This window comes from Semicossyphus pulcher, unplaced genomic scaffold (genome assembly GCF_022749685.1).
Source record: "Semicossyphus pulcher isolate SPU_LCO1_2020_fin unplaced genomic scaffold, fSemPul1.0.p SCAF_22, whole genome shotgun sequence".
In the NCBI taxonomy this organism is placed as follows: domain Eukaryota; kingdom Metazoa; phylum Chordata; class Actinopteri; order Labriformes; family Labridae; genus Semicossyphus; species Semicossyphus pulcher.
The window spans coordinates 5,821,731-5,838,021 of NW_027211696.1; the positions used below are offsets into that span (position 1 = coordinate 5,821,731).

The 16,291-nt window shown below is 40.2% G+C and overlaps 1 protein-coding gene across 1 annotated transcript; it reads left to right on the plus strand.

Annotated features, from left to right (window-relative positions):
• Positions 1-7,879: 7,879 nt before the first annotated feature.
• LOC138602376 (purpurin-like) lies at positions 7,880-10,211 on the plus strand. Its single transcript, XM_069673851.1, has 4 exons — positions 7,880-7,996; positions 8,079-8,227; positions 9,790-9,902; positions 9,985-10,211. The coding sequence occupies exons 1-4, from the start codon at positions 7,880-7,882 to the stop codon at positions 10,209-10,211; spliced, it is 606 nt and encodes a 201-aa protein (XP_069529952.1).
• Positions 10,212-16,291: the final 6,080 nt, after the last annotated feature.

A 16,291-nucleotide genomic window follows, 5' to 3' on the forward strand; every position in this document is an offset into this window, starting at 1 on the left:
TCACCATCTGATCAGAATACTTCTCTACAACTCGTTCATCAGTCACTACATGGCAGCTACTTTGTTTTCTCAGGTTATTCATCGTTTCTAACTCCAACAATTATATTTACACATTTTGTGTGTACACATACTGTGAATATTTTTATAGTATACAGTTTGCGTCATTATACCTGTCGTCCTGATGTGTCATTATACCTGTCGTCCTGATGAGTTGTCTTACTGCGTCATTATACCTGTCGTCCTGATGTGTCATTATACCTGTCGTCCTGATGAGTTGTCTTACTGCGTCATTATGCTTATCGTCCTGATGAGTTGTCTTACTGCGTCATTATACCTGTCGTCCTGATGTGTTGTCTTACTGCATCATTATACCTGTCGTCCTGATGTGTTGTCTTACTGCGTCATTATACCTGTCGTCCTGATGTGTCGTCTCATTGCGTCATTATACCTGTCATCTCAATGTGTCGTCATACTGCGTCATTATACCTGTCATCTCAATGTCTTGTCTCACTGCGTCATTATACCTGTCATCCTGATGTGTTGTCTCACTGCGTCATTATAACCGTCATCCCGCTGTGTTGTCTTACTACGTCATTATACCTGTCGTCCTGATGTGTTGTCTTACTGCGTCATTATACCTGTCGTCCTGATGTGTCGTCTCACTGTGTCATTATACCTGTCATCTCAATGTGTTGTCTCACTGCGTCATTATACCTGTCATCCCGATGTGTTGTCTCACTGCGTCATTATACCCGTCATCTTACCTGTCATCCTGATGTGTTGTCTTACTGCGTCATTATACCAGTCGTCCTGATGCGTTGTCTTACTGCGTCATTATACCAGTCGTCCTGATGCGTTGTCTTACTTGGTCATTATACCTCTCATCCTGTTGTGTCGTCTTACTGCGTCATTATACCTGTCGTCTCGATGTGTTGTCTTACTTCGTCATTATACCTGTCGTCTCGATGTGTTGTCTTACTTCGTCATTATACCTGTCGTCTTGATGTGTTGTCTTACTGCGTCATTATACCTGTCGTCTCGATGTGTTCTCTTACTGCGTCATTATACCTGTCGTCCTGATGTGTTGTCTTACTGCGTCATTATACCTGTCGTCCTGATGTGTTGTCTGACTGCGTCATTATACCTGTCGTCCTGATGTGTTGTCTTACTGCGTCATTATACCTGTCGTCCTGATATGTCGTCTCACTGCGTCATTATACCTGTCGTCCTGATGTGTATGTGTGTAGAGAGGTCTGAGCTACTGCATGTGGACGCTTTTTGTCTGATGGAAATGATGCGTACATGCTAATATACTGATGAGAATGTTGACCAGGAATGCCAATGAAGTGTGGCGTTTTAGTATGCCAACATTTGCTTATTAGCAACAGGCACAGCTGAGGCTGATGGGAATGACATGTGTCCAAATATTTGTCCATAAAGCAATGTAGAAGGAGTCATAGGCGAGGTCATCACCAAAATTAGTATAGGATTTACCCTCTGGAAAACACAAGGATGTGCACAAATGTGCAAGTACTTTAATATGACAAAAATCTTTAAATGCTAACTTTGATCCCTGCTATATCACCAAAATGTACTCTACATGTCATCAATTTGCAGCTGCTTTAACTTATCTGCTTTGTCATAACACGACAATTCCTGCATGTGTGTTGAAACAGTTTTTGGTTGCTTTAATTGTTCATCATGTACATATTGGCTGTGAAGTAATCCCCTTCCAAGACATTTTTTGTTTTTTATAATTAAGAGTGGGAGGCGAAAAAAATCATGACATTACAATTGAATTACATAAGGGAGGAGCGCCTTGAGGGTCAGAAGAAACAATTACATTGAACAATAACAGTTCAATTTTTTATTTGAGTATCTGAATGTTGTTTAAAGTTTAATATTAGACTGTAATTTGTAAACATATTACATATTACATTTTGTCACTGACAACAGTAATTAGGTCCCATCTTCTCTCAGCTAACTTGCATTTTGAGTCCTTCTACAGCTACACTTGACTTATACCAGCTGCAATGCTGAACTTGACCACAAGGTGGCAGCAGTCCACATGTTAACACATGTAGTCATAAAAGCTCTCATACACTGCTGGTCCAACCATGCAGGTGCTGTGACTTATGTTGGTGGATAAGAGCTCTTCTTAGGACTTTATGGGCATGGGCCAAACTATTCGACATGTCAGATGTACATGTAAAGAACATTTAAAATAAAGCACACAACGTTATGTCAAGGTTTCAGTAGTAACAAGAAGGTTGAGGACCCAGATGCAGACTTTGATAAATATTTAAATAAAACGAGATACAAAACAAGGCAAAAACAAAAGGCTTACTTGGTAGAATCCAGGAATCAAAAACGAGGGAGAAACACAAAAAGCCAAGATGAAAATCCACACAGGAAACATGAGAAACAAGGATACTGGATGGTCACAGACAAAGACTCAAATGAACTGGCACAGAAGGGTAGGAACACAGAGACCAAATACACACAGGGTAATCAGGGACAGGTGAGACTAATTAACACAGGTGAACACAATGAGGGCAGGGCACAAAATCTGAAAAGCGGGAAACAGAACAAAGGAGGGAAGTAAAACAAGACAAGACATACAAGGGGCAAGAACTACAAAATAAAACAGGAAACACTAGGAACCAAACTCAGGACTGACAGGACTACAAAGTAAAACAGGAAATTCTCTAAATGAAATGCACAACTAAACCAAGACAGGTACACAATATACAGACTAAACAACGAGAACTCATGACAACAAGAGACAAAGTGACCGAGGAAATCCGGAAATAATATCAAAACACCAAAATACAAAACAACAACATAACTAAACTACAATGACTCATGACACGTTATGGACTCGTTCAAAGAAAAATATATGGATGGAATATCCATCTTACAACAAGTAAAAATAATTTCTTAATTATAATAATTATCACAACCTTTTAAACCTGAGGTCCAAAAAACAGTGAAATGTATCTTTTTAACAGAGTATAACAGTATACAAATCATATGGCTACAACACAAGTACCTGGGCATGTGCCTGTGTTTTGGGAATGGGATGTACTGTACATGGGGAAATGCATGTAGATACCAATGACTGTATATATAGATGGACAACGCGTCTCCATCTGCTCCCATTGTACATAATTGATGCCAAAATAGCCCCTGTGATAGACGCTGCCATCTTATGATGGTGACGTCATACGGAGCCAGAGACTGCGCAGTAGAGATCGGCGAGTGAAGTGGCCGTAGCCACTTCCGCTAACCAAAACACACACTTAACTTACCGAAAAAACAGGAGGATCCCGCACGCCGGCTTGTTTAACAGCAGAACAGCTTCTTTGTGTTGGTCTGAGGTTAACGTTCACAGGTATGGAAACTTTAATGACTGTAGAGATTGTTTTAGTTACGTTTCCACTCGCGGATCGTCCTCCACTCTGCTCACCCAGAACTGATTGGCTGCAGGAGCCTAATTTGTCAACAGAGCTGTCAATCATCATTTTGACAGAATCAAATAACTCATTAAAAATAAACTTGTCAGAAAAATGAACACTATGAAGTAAATCAGCATGGTAATAACTAATTATAATGAATTTATCGGGTGTGTATTTTGATTTTATAGTTTGACTCATGTCCCATCTGTTAACATGGAGGAGGCGGGCTTTATGACCTATACTGCAGCCAGTCAGCAGGGGGCGCCGGAAATGTTTTGGCTTCACTTTTAGGGAGCTGTCATGTCGTCCATCTTTTTATACAGTCTTTGGTAGATACAGTCGTCATGATGACCAGCAGAGGGTGTAATGTTTGTTACCCTTCCCCTGGGTCTGTGCGGGTTAGCAGCCAGTCAAAGCAAGCTGACGATCATGACCTGAGGCTTGGACCTTTGGGCTTACCGGTGACCTGAAATCTAATAGTTTTAAAGATACAATCAATCATCTTCTTTTTTTTTTACAGTCTCAATGTGAAAGGTTTCTCAATACCTTCCCACCTGACCCAGAATCCCACACAGCTCCTGCAGCCAGGAGAGGGATTAGGCTTAGTGAGGCCTCCAGTGCCGAGTTAGACACAGTGTTTGAATTGTTTCTTGTTATATGCTAGGAGAGGTTTTCAATAATCATATTTGTCAGTTTGTATCAATGTGATTCCCACTCTGAAATATTATCATTCCATGTTTCTGTTTTGTGTTTGACTCTTGTTTCAGTTTCACCTGCAATGGTTTGGTCCAATTAGGCCGGTCCAGGGGAGGTATATTTTAGTTGTGTCAAGTTTAGGCGATTTATGTTAATTTACCAGAAAAGCTCTTTTTTCCTTTTACATCAACACAAATGATAATACTGGTTTAACCTTGTTTAGTAGTTTATGTTGGTGATACATTTTAGGCTAAACAAGTTACTGAATTACAGAGCAGCACAGTCAGTGGATGAATCAATCAATCAGTTATATTTCATATATAGATGGTACCAAATCACGAAAAAAATCAATCTAATGGCATCTCACATACAGAGCTGGGCAAGATCATGCCCGTTGTAGCTTTTGCAGACAGACAACTAAGTCCACACTGAGCAAGCAAATGACAACAGCTATAAGGAGCAGGAGAGAGTCAAGCAGGGGCATATACATACAGCAACATCAAAAATAACAATGACAACTATAATATTAATAGTGACTAGACTAAGGTGGTTAGCGCTGTCGCCTCACAGCTAGAAGGTTCCTGGTTAGAATCACTTTTCGGACATCAAGGGCCTTTCTGTGTGGAATTTGCATTTTCTCCAATATCATGCGTGGGTTCCCTCTGGGTACTCTGGCTTCCTCCCACAGTCCAAAGATATGCTTGTTAGGTTCATTTGACTTTAAAATTGCCCGTAGGTGTGAATGTGAGCGTGAAAGGTTGTCTCTATGTGTCAGCTCAGTGATTGACTGGTACTCAGTCCAGGGTGTAACCCCGCCTCTCACCCAATGACAGCTGGGATAGGCTACAGTCCCCCCCTGAGACCCTGAACAATGGATGGATGGGTATTCAATTGAAAATATAATAATGATAATAAATGTATGTGTGGTTATAACAGTAATAGTAGCAGTGGGATTTAAGCAGGGCCATTACAAAATGAATAACATGCATGAGGGACATGAATGCATACCCATGGAGAGAGGGGAGGAGGGACAGGAGCTCAGTGCATCAAGTCCCCCTGCAGTCTAAGCCGATAGCAGCAAAACTATGGGCTGGTCCAATCCTGGTAGAGAGGGTGTCTGCCTTCCGGACCCTGACTTACAGTACCACAACCAGGCCTGGATTCTGCTAAACAATGTCCTACACGTGTACGTGCACAATGAACCCATTAAGATGTGATGGTGCCTGACGATTAAGAGCTTTGAAGGTGAGGAGGAGGATCTTAAATTCTATTCTAGATCCTAATTGGCTTGACTGTCTGTTTCCTCAGTGAGGAGACGTGTTTACCAACAGTGTGGAGTGAGTCAGCATGTGACACTAAGACTCCTTTTTGTGTGTATAAAATCAGCAGACTATATAACATATCAATAAAGCAAAGAAAAGTGTATAAAAGAAGAATAAAGGAAGACACTGGATGTTATAACATGGTATACTATGCCAGCAGTAGTCTCATGTGACGGGGGTTAATCCAGGAAATGAGAGTTTGTGAGTTCACAGCAGGGACAGGGAGAGTTTGTGTGCGTCTGTTGGTCGGTGTTACTGCATTCATGTGTGCAAAGCTAAAATCATAGTGGTTTACACTTCACCTTTTTACCTTTCAATTAAGAAAGGTTTTCAACTTTGTTTTGTGTTGAAAGCGCTCACTTTAGGCTATAGAAGCCCTTCTCTAACAGTGTTATTGCTGTACATGCTGAGAGGACATGATTAAACACTGACTCTTAAACTTTAAGAAGCAAAAATAGCTAAGAAGCCACTTCTATTGACTCTCTCAAGTGGCGCGAGATTTTTCCCTTGTAGGAAACCTTCTTAGACTGTGCAGAACCGTCCTTAAACTATCGTAAGTGGCTGTAATAGTAGTTTAATCTACATTTAAATCTACTGTGAGTAACTTTCAATGTGTGATGATCAGTTGAAGCTGGTGTTCTCTGTAATCAATAGAAGCAATCATATTTAAATTGGTACTATAGCTGTGGAGAAAGTTGTACAAACAGCTTGTGGTTTCGCCCATTCTACATTCCTACAACACCCAGCGTGCATTGCGCCCCTCCCTCTGAAAGGAACGGCCCAGCGAGAGACGCTGGAGTGAGATACTACCGTTTCACTGCAGGCAACGGCTCAAAGCGGTACAGAATCAGAAATACGGGAATATACCGGTGGATCGTCTAAAAAATCTTCGGCGTCCTACCAGACCTGGCCTCAGATGACGCAGAGGTTTTCCAGGGCCCACTGGAGAAGCGGATAGCGTCCTCCAAAGGAACAGAGCCAAATTATACTTTTTTTCCTACCATAATGGCATTCGTGCCCCATAATAGCATGAAAGGACTGAGCTTGAAAATCGGCAAACTGGCCCTTTAATCACTTCACCTGACACCTACCCCCCGCCAGAGGCTTCAGGCCTTAAATATTACTATATAGAAAAAATCAATCTTGTTGCTGATGGTCTGGTTTGCTTTTATAGGTCATATAGAGGAATCAGAATTTATTTCAGTCTGTTTCATAACTCCTTAAAAAAACTCCTCAAAGTAGCTTTAAAGCTCCTTTAGAGTACAATAGATGGGACAATTTGAAACATTCAGGCTTATGGGTTGTAATTTGGTAGTCATTGATTAAAAATGTGCGCTAAGAAATGCCAAGTGAGGAAAATAAACATGTTGGTTCATTTTACATTTTATTTTCCAGAGTTTTAAGCGGATTTGTGCCATTCGTACCACTGTAGATGTTTAACCATAAACTTCTAACCAGCAGTGGCTTCTATCAGAAACTCTTTTCATAAGAGACGCTGACTTTGTATTAGTTTTGCTTTGTCTCCAAAAATGACAGCACTATAACCTGCAGAAGCAATTTTGCATTTCCATTAATTTGGCTTGCATTAATCCTTTTACCTCAGACCTTACACTCAACATATGTTCTCCAGAGGCCTGACGTCAGAGGTCAAAGGTCAAGCTCCAACTTTTTTGATGATTACAACTTAAAATGTTAGCCGCTTCTCGCTTCTCTTATGATTCACACAGTGTCAAATGCAGCTTCTGTGTGCTCACTGACACGTCCGCATGTGCTTCATTGTGTTTCCTGTCCGTTATATAAAGCTCTAATTGTTTTTATTGCAACTCTTTGGTAGGTTTGAATGTAGAAGATTACAGTAAGGATTTCAACCCAACAGGATTACCTCTAGATTTAAGCACCTTATTTAGTTCCAAGCAATGAAAATCAGCCGTAAGCTAGTCTGTAGAGAGTGTATATAAAGGCTGTCACGAACACAGGACCCAATCTGGTGGATAAGCACGAGCAGTTGTGGGGTTTAATTCAGTGTCGCTTCTTAAAACTCAGACAGGTAAGATGCTAAAATGAATGCTTATTTTGGGACTAATGGCCGTGTGGTTATTTGTTCATACAAGTACTCATCAGCAAAGTATGTTAGATTATGTTTAAATTTGACTTGATGATCACTCTACAGTTGTGTGACGGTTAGATCAAAGTCTAAAAAGTTTTAACTCAGAATACGATGTTGTTCTCTAGTTCCAGCATGTTTTAGGGTGTCATATAGTTTTTCTTATATCAATTACTTTGAAATATGGTGGATGTATTTACTTTAGATGAGGGGTTATTGGGACTATTTTTCAAAGCATCCATTAAGCAGCCCTCCTCTGCCTCTGTACCTAACACACTGATACGTATGTTCATCTTAGAATGGGATCCTCTAAGCTGGCCCTGCTTCTAGTCCTCCTCTCCTGCGTAGAGCGCAGTCTCTCTTTTTCCTGCTCCATTGACAGCTTCTCAGTCAAAAAGGACTTTGACCCCAAGAGGGTGAGTGAATTCATTAAAAAAAACAGCATTCATGTTAAAAATGAAGTGAATTAGGTTTTGACTACTTTCCTTTTCGTGACAGTATGCAGGAAAGTGGTACGCACTGCAGAAGAAAGATCCAGAAGGCCTGTTCCTGCAGGACAACATCTCAGCCGAGTACAGCGTCCTTGACGACGATGAAGATGATAGCGCCATGATCGCCTTAACCAAAGGACGAGTCACTCTGTTTGGGTGAGTCAGGGGAGCCAGGACTGAATTGTATAACTCACTTTAAAGAAAGCAAAAGCCAGCTGGCTCGTCTTCATCTTAACCCCTGACCTGAGCAGGGCAAAGGGTCAGGTGGTCACAAAGACCTTCTTGACCTGGGGAGGTTAGGGCAGCTCAAATGTTCAGTTTTCAGGTTCAGCTGTTAAAAAAAGGTGTCCGAGTCCTGCTCCAGGTCCACCTAGTGATTTAAGATAGGAGCAGGGATACTTTCCTAGAAGCACATTCTGTGCAGCATTAGCTACAAGCTGAGTTTTTGCTGGATTATGGAGGATTAGGAGGAGATGCAGGTTGGAAAGGTGGGTTTTTACACAGGAATGTTGGCTTAGGTTCCCTTTTACAAACACATTTAAGAACTTCAGCTGATTCAAGTGCTCATGACCTGGCCTGAAAGACACCAAGGCTTCGTTTAGAGTCACTGTGACATATTCTGCATGCAAATGCCTCTACATTAATACAATACAGCATGTTATCATTAGAATATTTGAGGCATGCATGGTTCAAAATTCCTGAATAAGACGTTTATTTCTTCATCTTTCATTTGAATTATGTCTGGTTTAATTGTCTGTTCCTTCACTTTTTATTTCAGTCTTTATCAAAGTTTATTTGCCTCTGCTTCCTTAATCACATCGATGTTATACAATGTTTAAAGTTTCCTTAAAGAGCGTCTGACAGGGGATTGTGGGTAATCTGTGTGTGTGATGCAAGTATTTGGCGCGACAGTTTGTAAGTAAAGGTCACCAGAGGGCTATAAGCGAGATTAGAGGGTAACCCGGGTCTGTTGAGTTTAAAGCCAGAGTTTTAAGTGGCACGAAGCTGGCTAGATCACCATGGTAACTTAACCTGGTCGGGACCCGGTTATATTCAGAGTTTCGACTTTAATTCGGCCATAAAGTGCCGTCCTTTTACTAGTTCTTCTTCTGGGCCATATTCTCTGTCGGCGGCGTATATTCTGAGTTGTTGTTTAGCCGTAACGTTACATTAGAAATGCCACAGAGCGCAGATGTACCGTTACAGTGGATCAAACTGCATCACGTGTCTGGAACCTGCATGCACAGAGCAGCTGCACACCGTGGATTACGCTCTTATGCTTGGGCCTGATTTTCTGCCAAGTCCGTTTTACACTGCTGGCTTTGCAGCTACAAAGACTGCTATAAAATTGATTATTTCAGGAGATATGTAGTACTTTAATTCAGCAAAATACTATGGTGACATCAGCCTCCTTAATGAATGGACTGTGTCTGTAGTTCCTGACTATACTGTTGAAATCATGTGCATCATGCTTAAACTCTGAGAGCCCTGCAATGTTCGTTTGTGAAATAAACGGGAGGCACTTGAGTGTATCAGTAACAGCATGAAGAAGATTGAATAGTGCTTCGATAGCATGCAGCAAAGGACCCCTGTGCTGCTCATGCACTGATTTAACATGTGGCTGTAAGACAAATGTATGCATTCTCTATATAGACCACTGTAATAATAATATATTTCTTCTACAATGCTAACATGTCTGTTACATCATCATTTTGCAGCTTCTGGGTCGTGTGTGCTCACATGAATGCCCAGTACACCGTCCCCGACCCTTCCACCCCCGGCAAGATGCTCATGGAGTACCAGGGCCTGGCCACCTACTTGTCCAGCGGAGGTCAGACTCACACCCTCACATCCCTCTTATATCTCCTCGTTCCCCTCCACGCTCGCTAACCTCTCACTTCCTGTCCAACCAGGTGACCACTACTGGGTGATTGACACCGACTACGACAACTACGCCATCACCTACGCCTGCCGCTCCCAGAGGGAAGACGGCAGCTGCCGGGACGGCTACGCCCTCGTCTTCGCCAGAAACCCCCGCGGCCTGCCTCCTTCCTTGCAGCACACCGTTCGTCAGATACAGGAAGACATCTGCATGGCTGGAGAGTTTGTGCCTGTTCTGCAGTCTGGAGATTGCTACTGAGGAGGAAGAGTGAAGAGAAGAGGAGAGTGTGACGCTGTGAGAGAGAGCCGAAGCGGCTTGAAGAAAGCAAGAGGAGGGAGGATGAGAGAGATCATGTGACAGAAGGCGTGCATGTGAGAGTGATAGTGTGCGATGAATGGACAGATGCAAAACATAAGTAAAGAAGAGAGGATTTGCATCTTTTTTTTTTTATCCATTCCCCCCTCTATCACTCTGAGTACATCTATTGTTTGTCAAGGATATATTACTGATGCTGCTGTATTTTAAGCAAATGTGAAAGTGAAAATAAAAATATTTTTCTAACCAAGTATCATGGGAATGTTGTGTGCTCTAAAAGGTAATAGCATTCAATTGCACTTTGAATGTTTATAGTTAAAAAATAAAGCTGCTCAAAGTATGAGCGCTTGTGTCAGCAGATCGGGCTTGAAAACAAGTTGCACTCTGGCCATGTTAAGTGGCTGTGATCCCTCCTGAGCTCAAGAGAATGCAGCCAAACCCAACACAATACGCTCTGAGCACTAATGGGCTTAACAGTGGCCTGATGTTCGGAGGCCTTAGTCTTATTACACAAACTCAAATGTTAGGCCACTGAGAGTTATAGTTACTGAAAACCAAAAAAAAGTCATTTTATTTAATTTCATTACACACAAGTTCACATTAAAATGATGTAAAAAAATACTGACATTAATTTAAATATTTAAGACACAAAATGTTACTGTGTTTAGCAACATTTACACGGTGGACCTGAAGTGACTGAGCTCAAACACATTACTTGTTAATTGCAATAATAAGATCTGTCCACTAGAGTGCAGTCAGACCTCATCAAACTTTGAAGAACATTAAAGCTACACTATATCTTTGTTTTTAAAAAATCCTAGCTTTACTTCTTTATGTTATTTAGTTTTTTCCTTAAGCTTCATACTTATTGTTATTATTATATATATATTGTGCCATGTTTCATTGTTTTTATTAGTGCTCTAACTGAGCTGCTGCTGCCTGTAGATGGTAGATGTCATCACAGTGTCTAAAGCAAGATGTAACTTATATAATGTACAACATTTTAAGAGATTACCACGAGTTAGTGTTGTTTATTTTTACAGTGCAGAGATTCATATTGTCAGTGTGTCATTAGCGGAATAAAAGGGTTGAGGGTGTAGCTCCGAGAGATAATTGGTGCTATTGTGTTTGTAGTTGTGGGCTCAGGGTGGGGTCGGGGGGACGAGATTTGATCTGACTGAGGGGATTTTTGTTGTTGTACCTTCTGTCGCACACACAACACAGAGAGAGAGAAGAAAGGACATATGACTGATATGTTTTTAGATGTGATCCTCTGAATGGTGCCTGAACTTAGCGTCTGAACTTGGAGAATATCAGGAGGTGTGCTTGTTTTTTTAACATCAGCCGACCGTTTAATCCAATAATCTGTGTCGGCTTCTCATCTCTCTCTCTCTCTCTCTCTCTCTCTCTCTCTCTCTCTCTCGTTTTCTTGCTGGGTTTCTGTTTGTGTCAAAGACAATAAAAATAGCTTGTGAAAAAACTATTGCGCACTATGCTCACATTATTAAAACAAATAAGTCTCATTTTACAGACAGTGAAAATAAATGTTACTGTGTAGTTGTAAATGACACATAAGTGTGCATATTCAACTACAAATAATACATATATTTATTACACAGCTGTGTTAAATACTTGTTCCTCATTGGTTAATTTTGGCATTCCGAGGTCTGTTATGTCTCGATAACAGACCGTTGTTATGAAGAACAGACCGTTGCTAGGGACGCGGTTCTAATCACACAATCCGGAGGACTAACTAATCATATCCAATCTAATCAAGTCCAATAAATTTGACATTGGCATGTAAGATAAAGATAAGTTAGAACTTTATTAACCCGAAGGAAATTGTAGTGCAAGATTGCTCCAAAATGACAGTAAAAAATACAAGTATTACAAAATAGCAGCTCAAATACAAGTGCAATACAGTGTATGAGTGTATATATGTTACATGCAAAGAGACATTGCCTAATACAATAGCAATAGTACAAAGGGTTACAGGATTAAGCTGAATAGAAAGTAGGGATGCAATTACATTGACAGCAGTATTGACAGTGATAATAAGTAGTAAAAATTGAGATTGCTGGAGATGATAAATGTAAATATAGCGCAATGATAAAAAACCTTATTGTATATGACTATTTTGAAAAGTTATATTGTACAAGAAAGTGAAAGCTAAGGTAATTTGCACATGGTGCTAATAAATAAGTGGTACGCAAAATGTACCAAAGGCTCCAAATCATCCTAATAAATGTTTTTGTTTGATTTGTTTTTTTAATTAAGAAAACGTAATTTTGTGTTTGGTCAATAACGTGATTCAGTCTGCCCTTTGTGCATTAGATTTTGTTTGCACGGCTCCAAATACAGAAAAACCTCTTACACACATCCCTTTCAGGCTCTAACAGCTCTCAGTAAATCCTTCTGCCACCGCAAGCATTATTTCAGCTTTCTATTCACACAAGTGTTCAGTGCGTTCGTGGTGTATTTCTGCTCCACTCCTCAGGTGTAGCAGCAGCTCACCTGTTTGTGCGGACTCTCCAGCTCCACCTCCAGAGTCCGCATGAAACGCCACCAGCTCTTCCTGAGCTCCTCTCAGAGCCTCGTTCTGCACCGTCTCCTGCTGCACAGGACGCACCCAAAAAAAATGCATATAAGTAACTCTAAGATGAATTTAAGACTTGTGCAAAAGTCACTGAGTCTACTGTTGCATCTCTGGAAATAGCATTTATTTCATTTTTTAAATAACTTTGGGATATTTGACATTTGCATTTTGATTTAGGGTACATCATACATTCACTACTTAAACAATAATTCAAAAAATGAAACACTTTTGCAATAATCATAATATGCTGTCCTATTTCAATGCAGTAGTTGATTCTCCTCACACCTTCTTGCGGTACCACTGGTCGGCTTGGTTCTTCTTGACGATCCCCTCATACTGGGAGCTCAGTTCAGACAGGATGGAGCCCAGCTCGGGGCCGGTGGCAGAGTCCACTTCCACGTTCACCTCGTCAATACGAGACTCTGGAAATAACGTTATTCAATCTGTCCCAAGTACAGTTTTTCATATTTCAGTGATGAGTGTCTGTATCTTGTTAGGATGTTTGCTCACATGCGCAGTCTTTTTTGGAGCATTTCTGCCTGAGGGAAATAGTCCCTCCAAAGTAGGTACAGAAGGTGTTCTTGGTTTATATCCAGACACCTTTATATTACATGTCATGGGCACCTGGTGAGGAGGGTAGAAGTGCCAGACAATAAAATAAAGAGTGCAGCTGAGGTTTAATGACTGTCATTATGATCACAGGGCACCAGAGTGAGACATTTATGTCTGTTTGTCCAAATATCTGCCTGTTGACTACCTGTCTCTCTGTTTGTTCTCCTTTTGACTCATCTGACAGTCTGTCTCGTTTTTTACGACCTTTTGAGTCGTCCAAGTGGGAATCTGTCAGGGGTCGTGACAAATCTATCTAACTGCTCTGTGAACAAACACTTTGTCTCACCATGTCGGGGGAGGGGCAGCAGGACGCTCAGGAAGATAACCTGAGGCTGGAGTCAGCACTTTTTCACTGCTCAAGTTTAGTCCCTCCAGCCAGACAAACGCGCCATTTCCTACAGGATGGACAGAAATAATTTCTTTATTAATCAATTGAAAAATGCCGGTCTCACCGTCTCGCTGAGTTAAGGCCACTCATGCACTGGCTGTTTGTCAAGATATCTCATGGGGCCTCCTGATATCTTATTGTCGTGTGCTCTTCTGGTCCACTCTGTTCCTCAGGTTTGCTCTGTAAACAACAGCAAGTCTGATAATTGCAGAAACCTGCTTGACTGATACTGTGGAGAGTTTTAGCTCAAATTGCTGCAACAAAAGTTTTTTGCTTGGTTTCAATGTTAATGAAGAGCTTTTAGAAAAAAAAGCTGAAAGTCTTGGCCCATTTGGAAAGTTTTGACACACAAAAGACATCAAACTTATTGTCAGTAGTGTGTTTTTTCTCCTCAGTGGACTCCCGTATATACTGATCAAATCTTATAACTTATAATGAAATTCCCTTTATTCTTCTTTATGTTCATTTTCTTTCCCTTTCTTTTGTTTATTGTTATTGAGGACTTTTCAAGCATGTTGGCCCCATTCAAAAAGGTCATGACCTTAGATTATAGGGTTGATGGAAGTCACAGTGGGCCTGTTATGTCAAGACAAAGTGTGTGCTCAGGAGAGACGTGCTTATTAAGGGATCAATGGATACAGAGTCACATTTTTTCTATCAAGTGAAGCAGAGACAAAAAAAATGTGCCTCTACAAATCGAGCTAATGTAACAAACTAACAGAATAAGATTATTGTCTTATATTCAACGCAGAGATATAACTAACACATATACTGCTTTTATTTTTCGACTGTGTCATATTTTATTTTTTATATAGACCAAATATATTTATATAATAATATTATTTCACTTCTAACCTCAATGACAACAGATGTGTCCATCGTTCTAATGACTGTCAAAGAGGCTTCAAATGTTACAAACAACACTGTAAAGGAAATGTTTTTTCTGTTTTGTTATAAATCATGAAATTATTCTGATATGATGATCATTAGGTTATGTTATGATGTTTTTTTTGCTGAAGAAGATATGTGTGTGAATACAACTTTTGAAAGTAACACACCTCATCCTTTTTAACTGGGAAAATGATACCACTAAACATACCACATTTAGATAAGGAAATGACTTAGATTACTGCAGAATTGCAATATTCAAAATGTTGTAAAAAGTTGAAATTAAAGTAAAAGTTGATGTGAAAATGGCAATACATTCAAAAACGAATAGGCTACTGTGTGCCTTACTACTTCATCAAGTATGAACTAGTATTTAGTGTGTTGGCCTATATGTTTTCTATGCGCTTTAAGTTCAACATCATTTATCTCCTGTCATAGAGCTAAAAACGCCAGTCTTATAATACTTTTCATTACTATTGAAGAAATCAAAAAGTAAACAATAACCTAAATCAATCACAATCCAAATCACAGTCACCACAAAAAGCATCTGTGGGCTAACAACATCCTTCAGCTGTGAGCAAAAACAACTTCAGTCATAACTAGAGTGGAACAATTATGGTAAAGCAAATTCATCAAACTAGGCTATACCAAGGTAACAGCAATAACCAACTCTGCCTACCAGCTATAGCTAACGTTAGTCAGTGGCACCCAGCACATGACAGAAGTAGCTTACTTTCAGCTTAAACAGCAATACCTCACTCTTGCTAGCTAGCAGCTCCCTAGCAGCTATAGCTAACGTTAGCCCAAGGCACACAGCACGATAGAAGTAGCTTATTTCTAGTCTTCCTCATCATCCTCATTATCCTCCATTGTGGGCAACACAATTCTTCACCATGTTAGCAATTAAAATCCTCTGGAGTTAGCAGTCTGTGATTGTCGCCGCCAACATCATCCACTCTGCCTTCTTTCTTATTGATATCTTTAGGTAACACGTTCAATAATCAGCTGATAAGCATGAACGTATTCCAAATCTCCGAACCGACTCGACACTTGTACTAACTTCCAGACTAGAAACTGCTCAAGTAACGTATTATCTTGTCCCACACATTCAATTACACTTGCAGCAATAGAAAGCTGCCTATCAAATTGCATGACAAGCAGCAAAGGTGAACGGTGAACATTGCATCTTTGAACATCATTGAGTAAATTTTGAATATGATGAAACTTATGTTTTTTTAAAGAACAAATTATATTTAGGTTTTTTTAATATATAAAAATATCAGCAAGATCTATCTCCGTATTTATACATTAAAGTTGTGGACCTTGCGGTATATATTACTGCTTAACATCTGCATGTAGCGTTGTCATTGCATACTTATGTTAGCATTTAGCTCAAAGCTCCACAATGTCGACTTTGTATATTGGTAATTGTTCACTTCTGTTTGAAGTCAAAACAAAATGTATTCTGAATCAAAGGCTGTATGAAAACAGGTTTAGGCAGTGCATGGATGAAAGAAACTTTATTTAAACGGAGTAAAA

Coding starts and splice junctions, on each gene's coding strand:
- LOC138602376 (XM_069673851.1), top strand. CDS start 7,880: ATGGGATCCTCTAAGCTGGCCCTGCTTCTAGTCCTCCTCTCCTGCGTA. Junction 7,997..8,078: donor AGGACTTTGACCCCAAGAGG/GTGAGTGAATTC, acceptor TTTTCGTGACAG/TATGCAGGAAAGTGGTACGC. Junction 8,228..9,789: donor GGACGAGTCACTCTGTTTGG/GTGAGTCAGGGG, acceptor ATCATTTTGCAG/CTTCTGGGTCGTGTGTGCTC.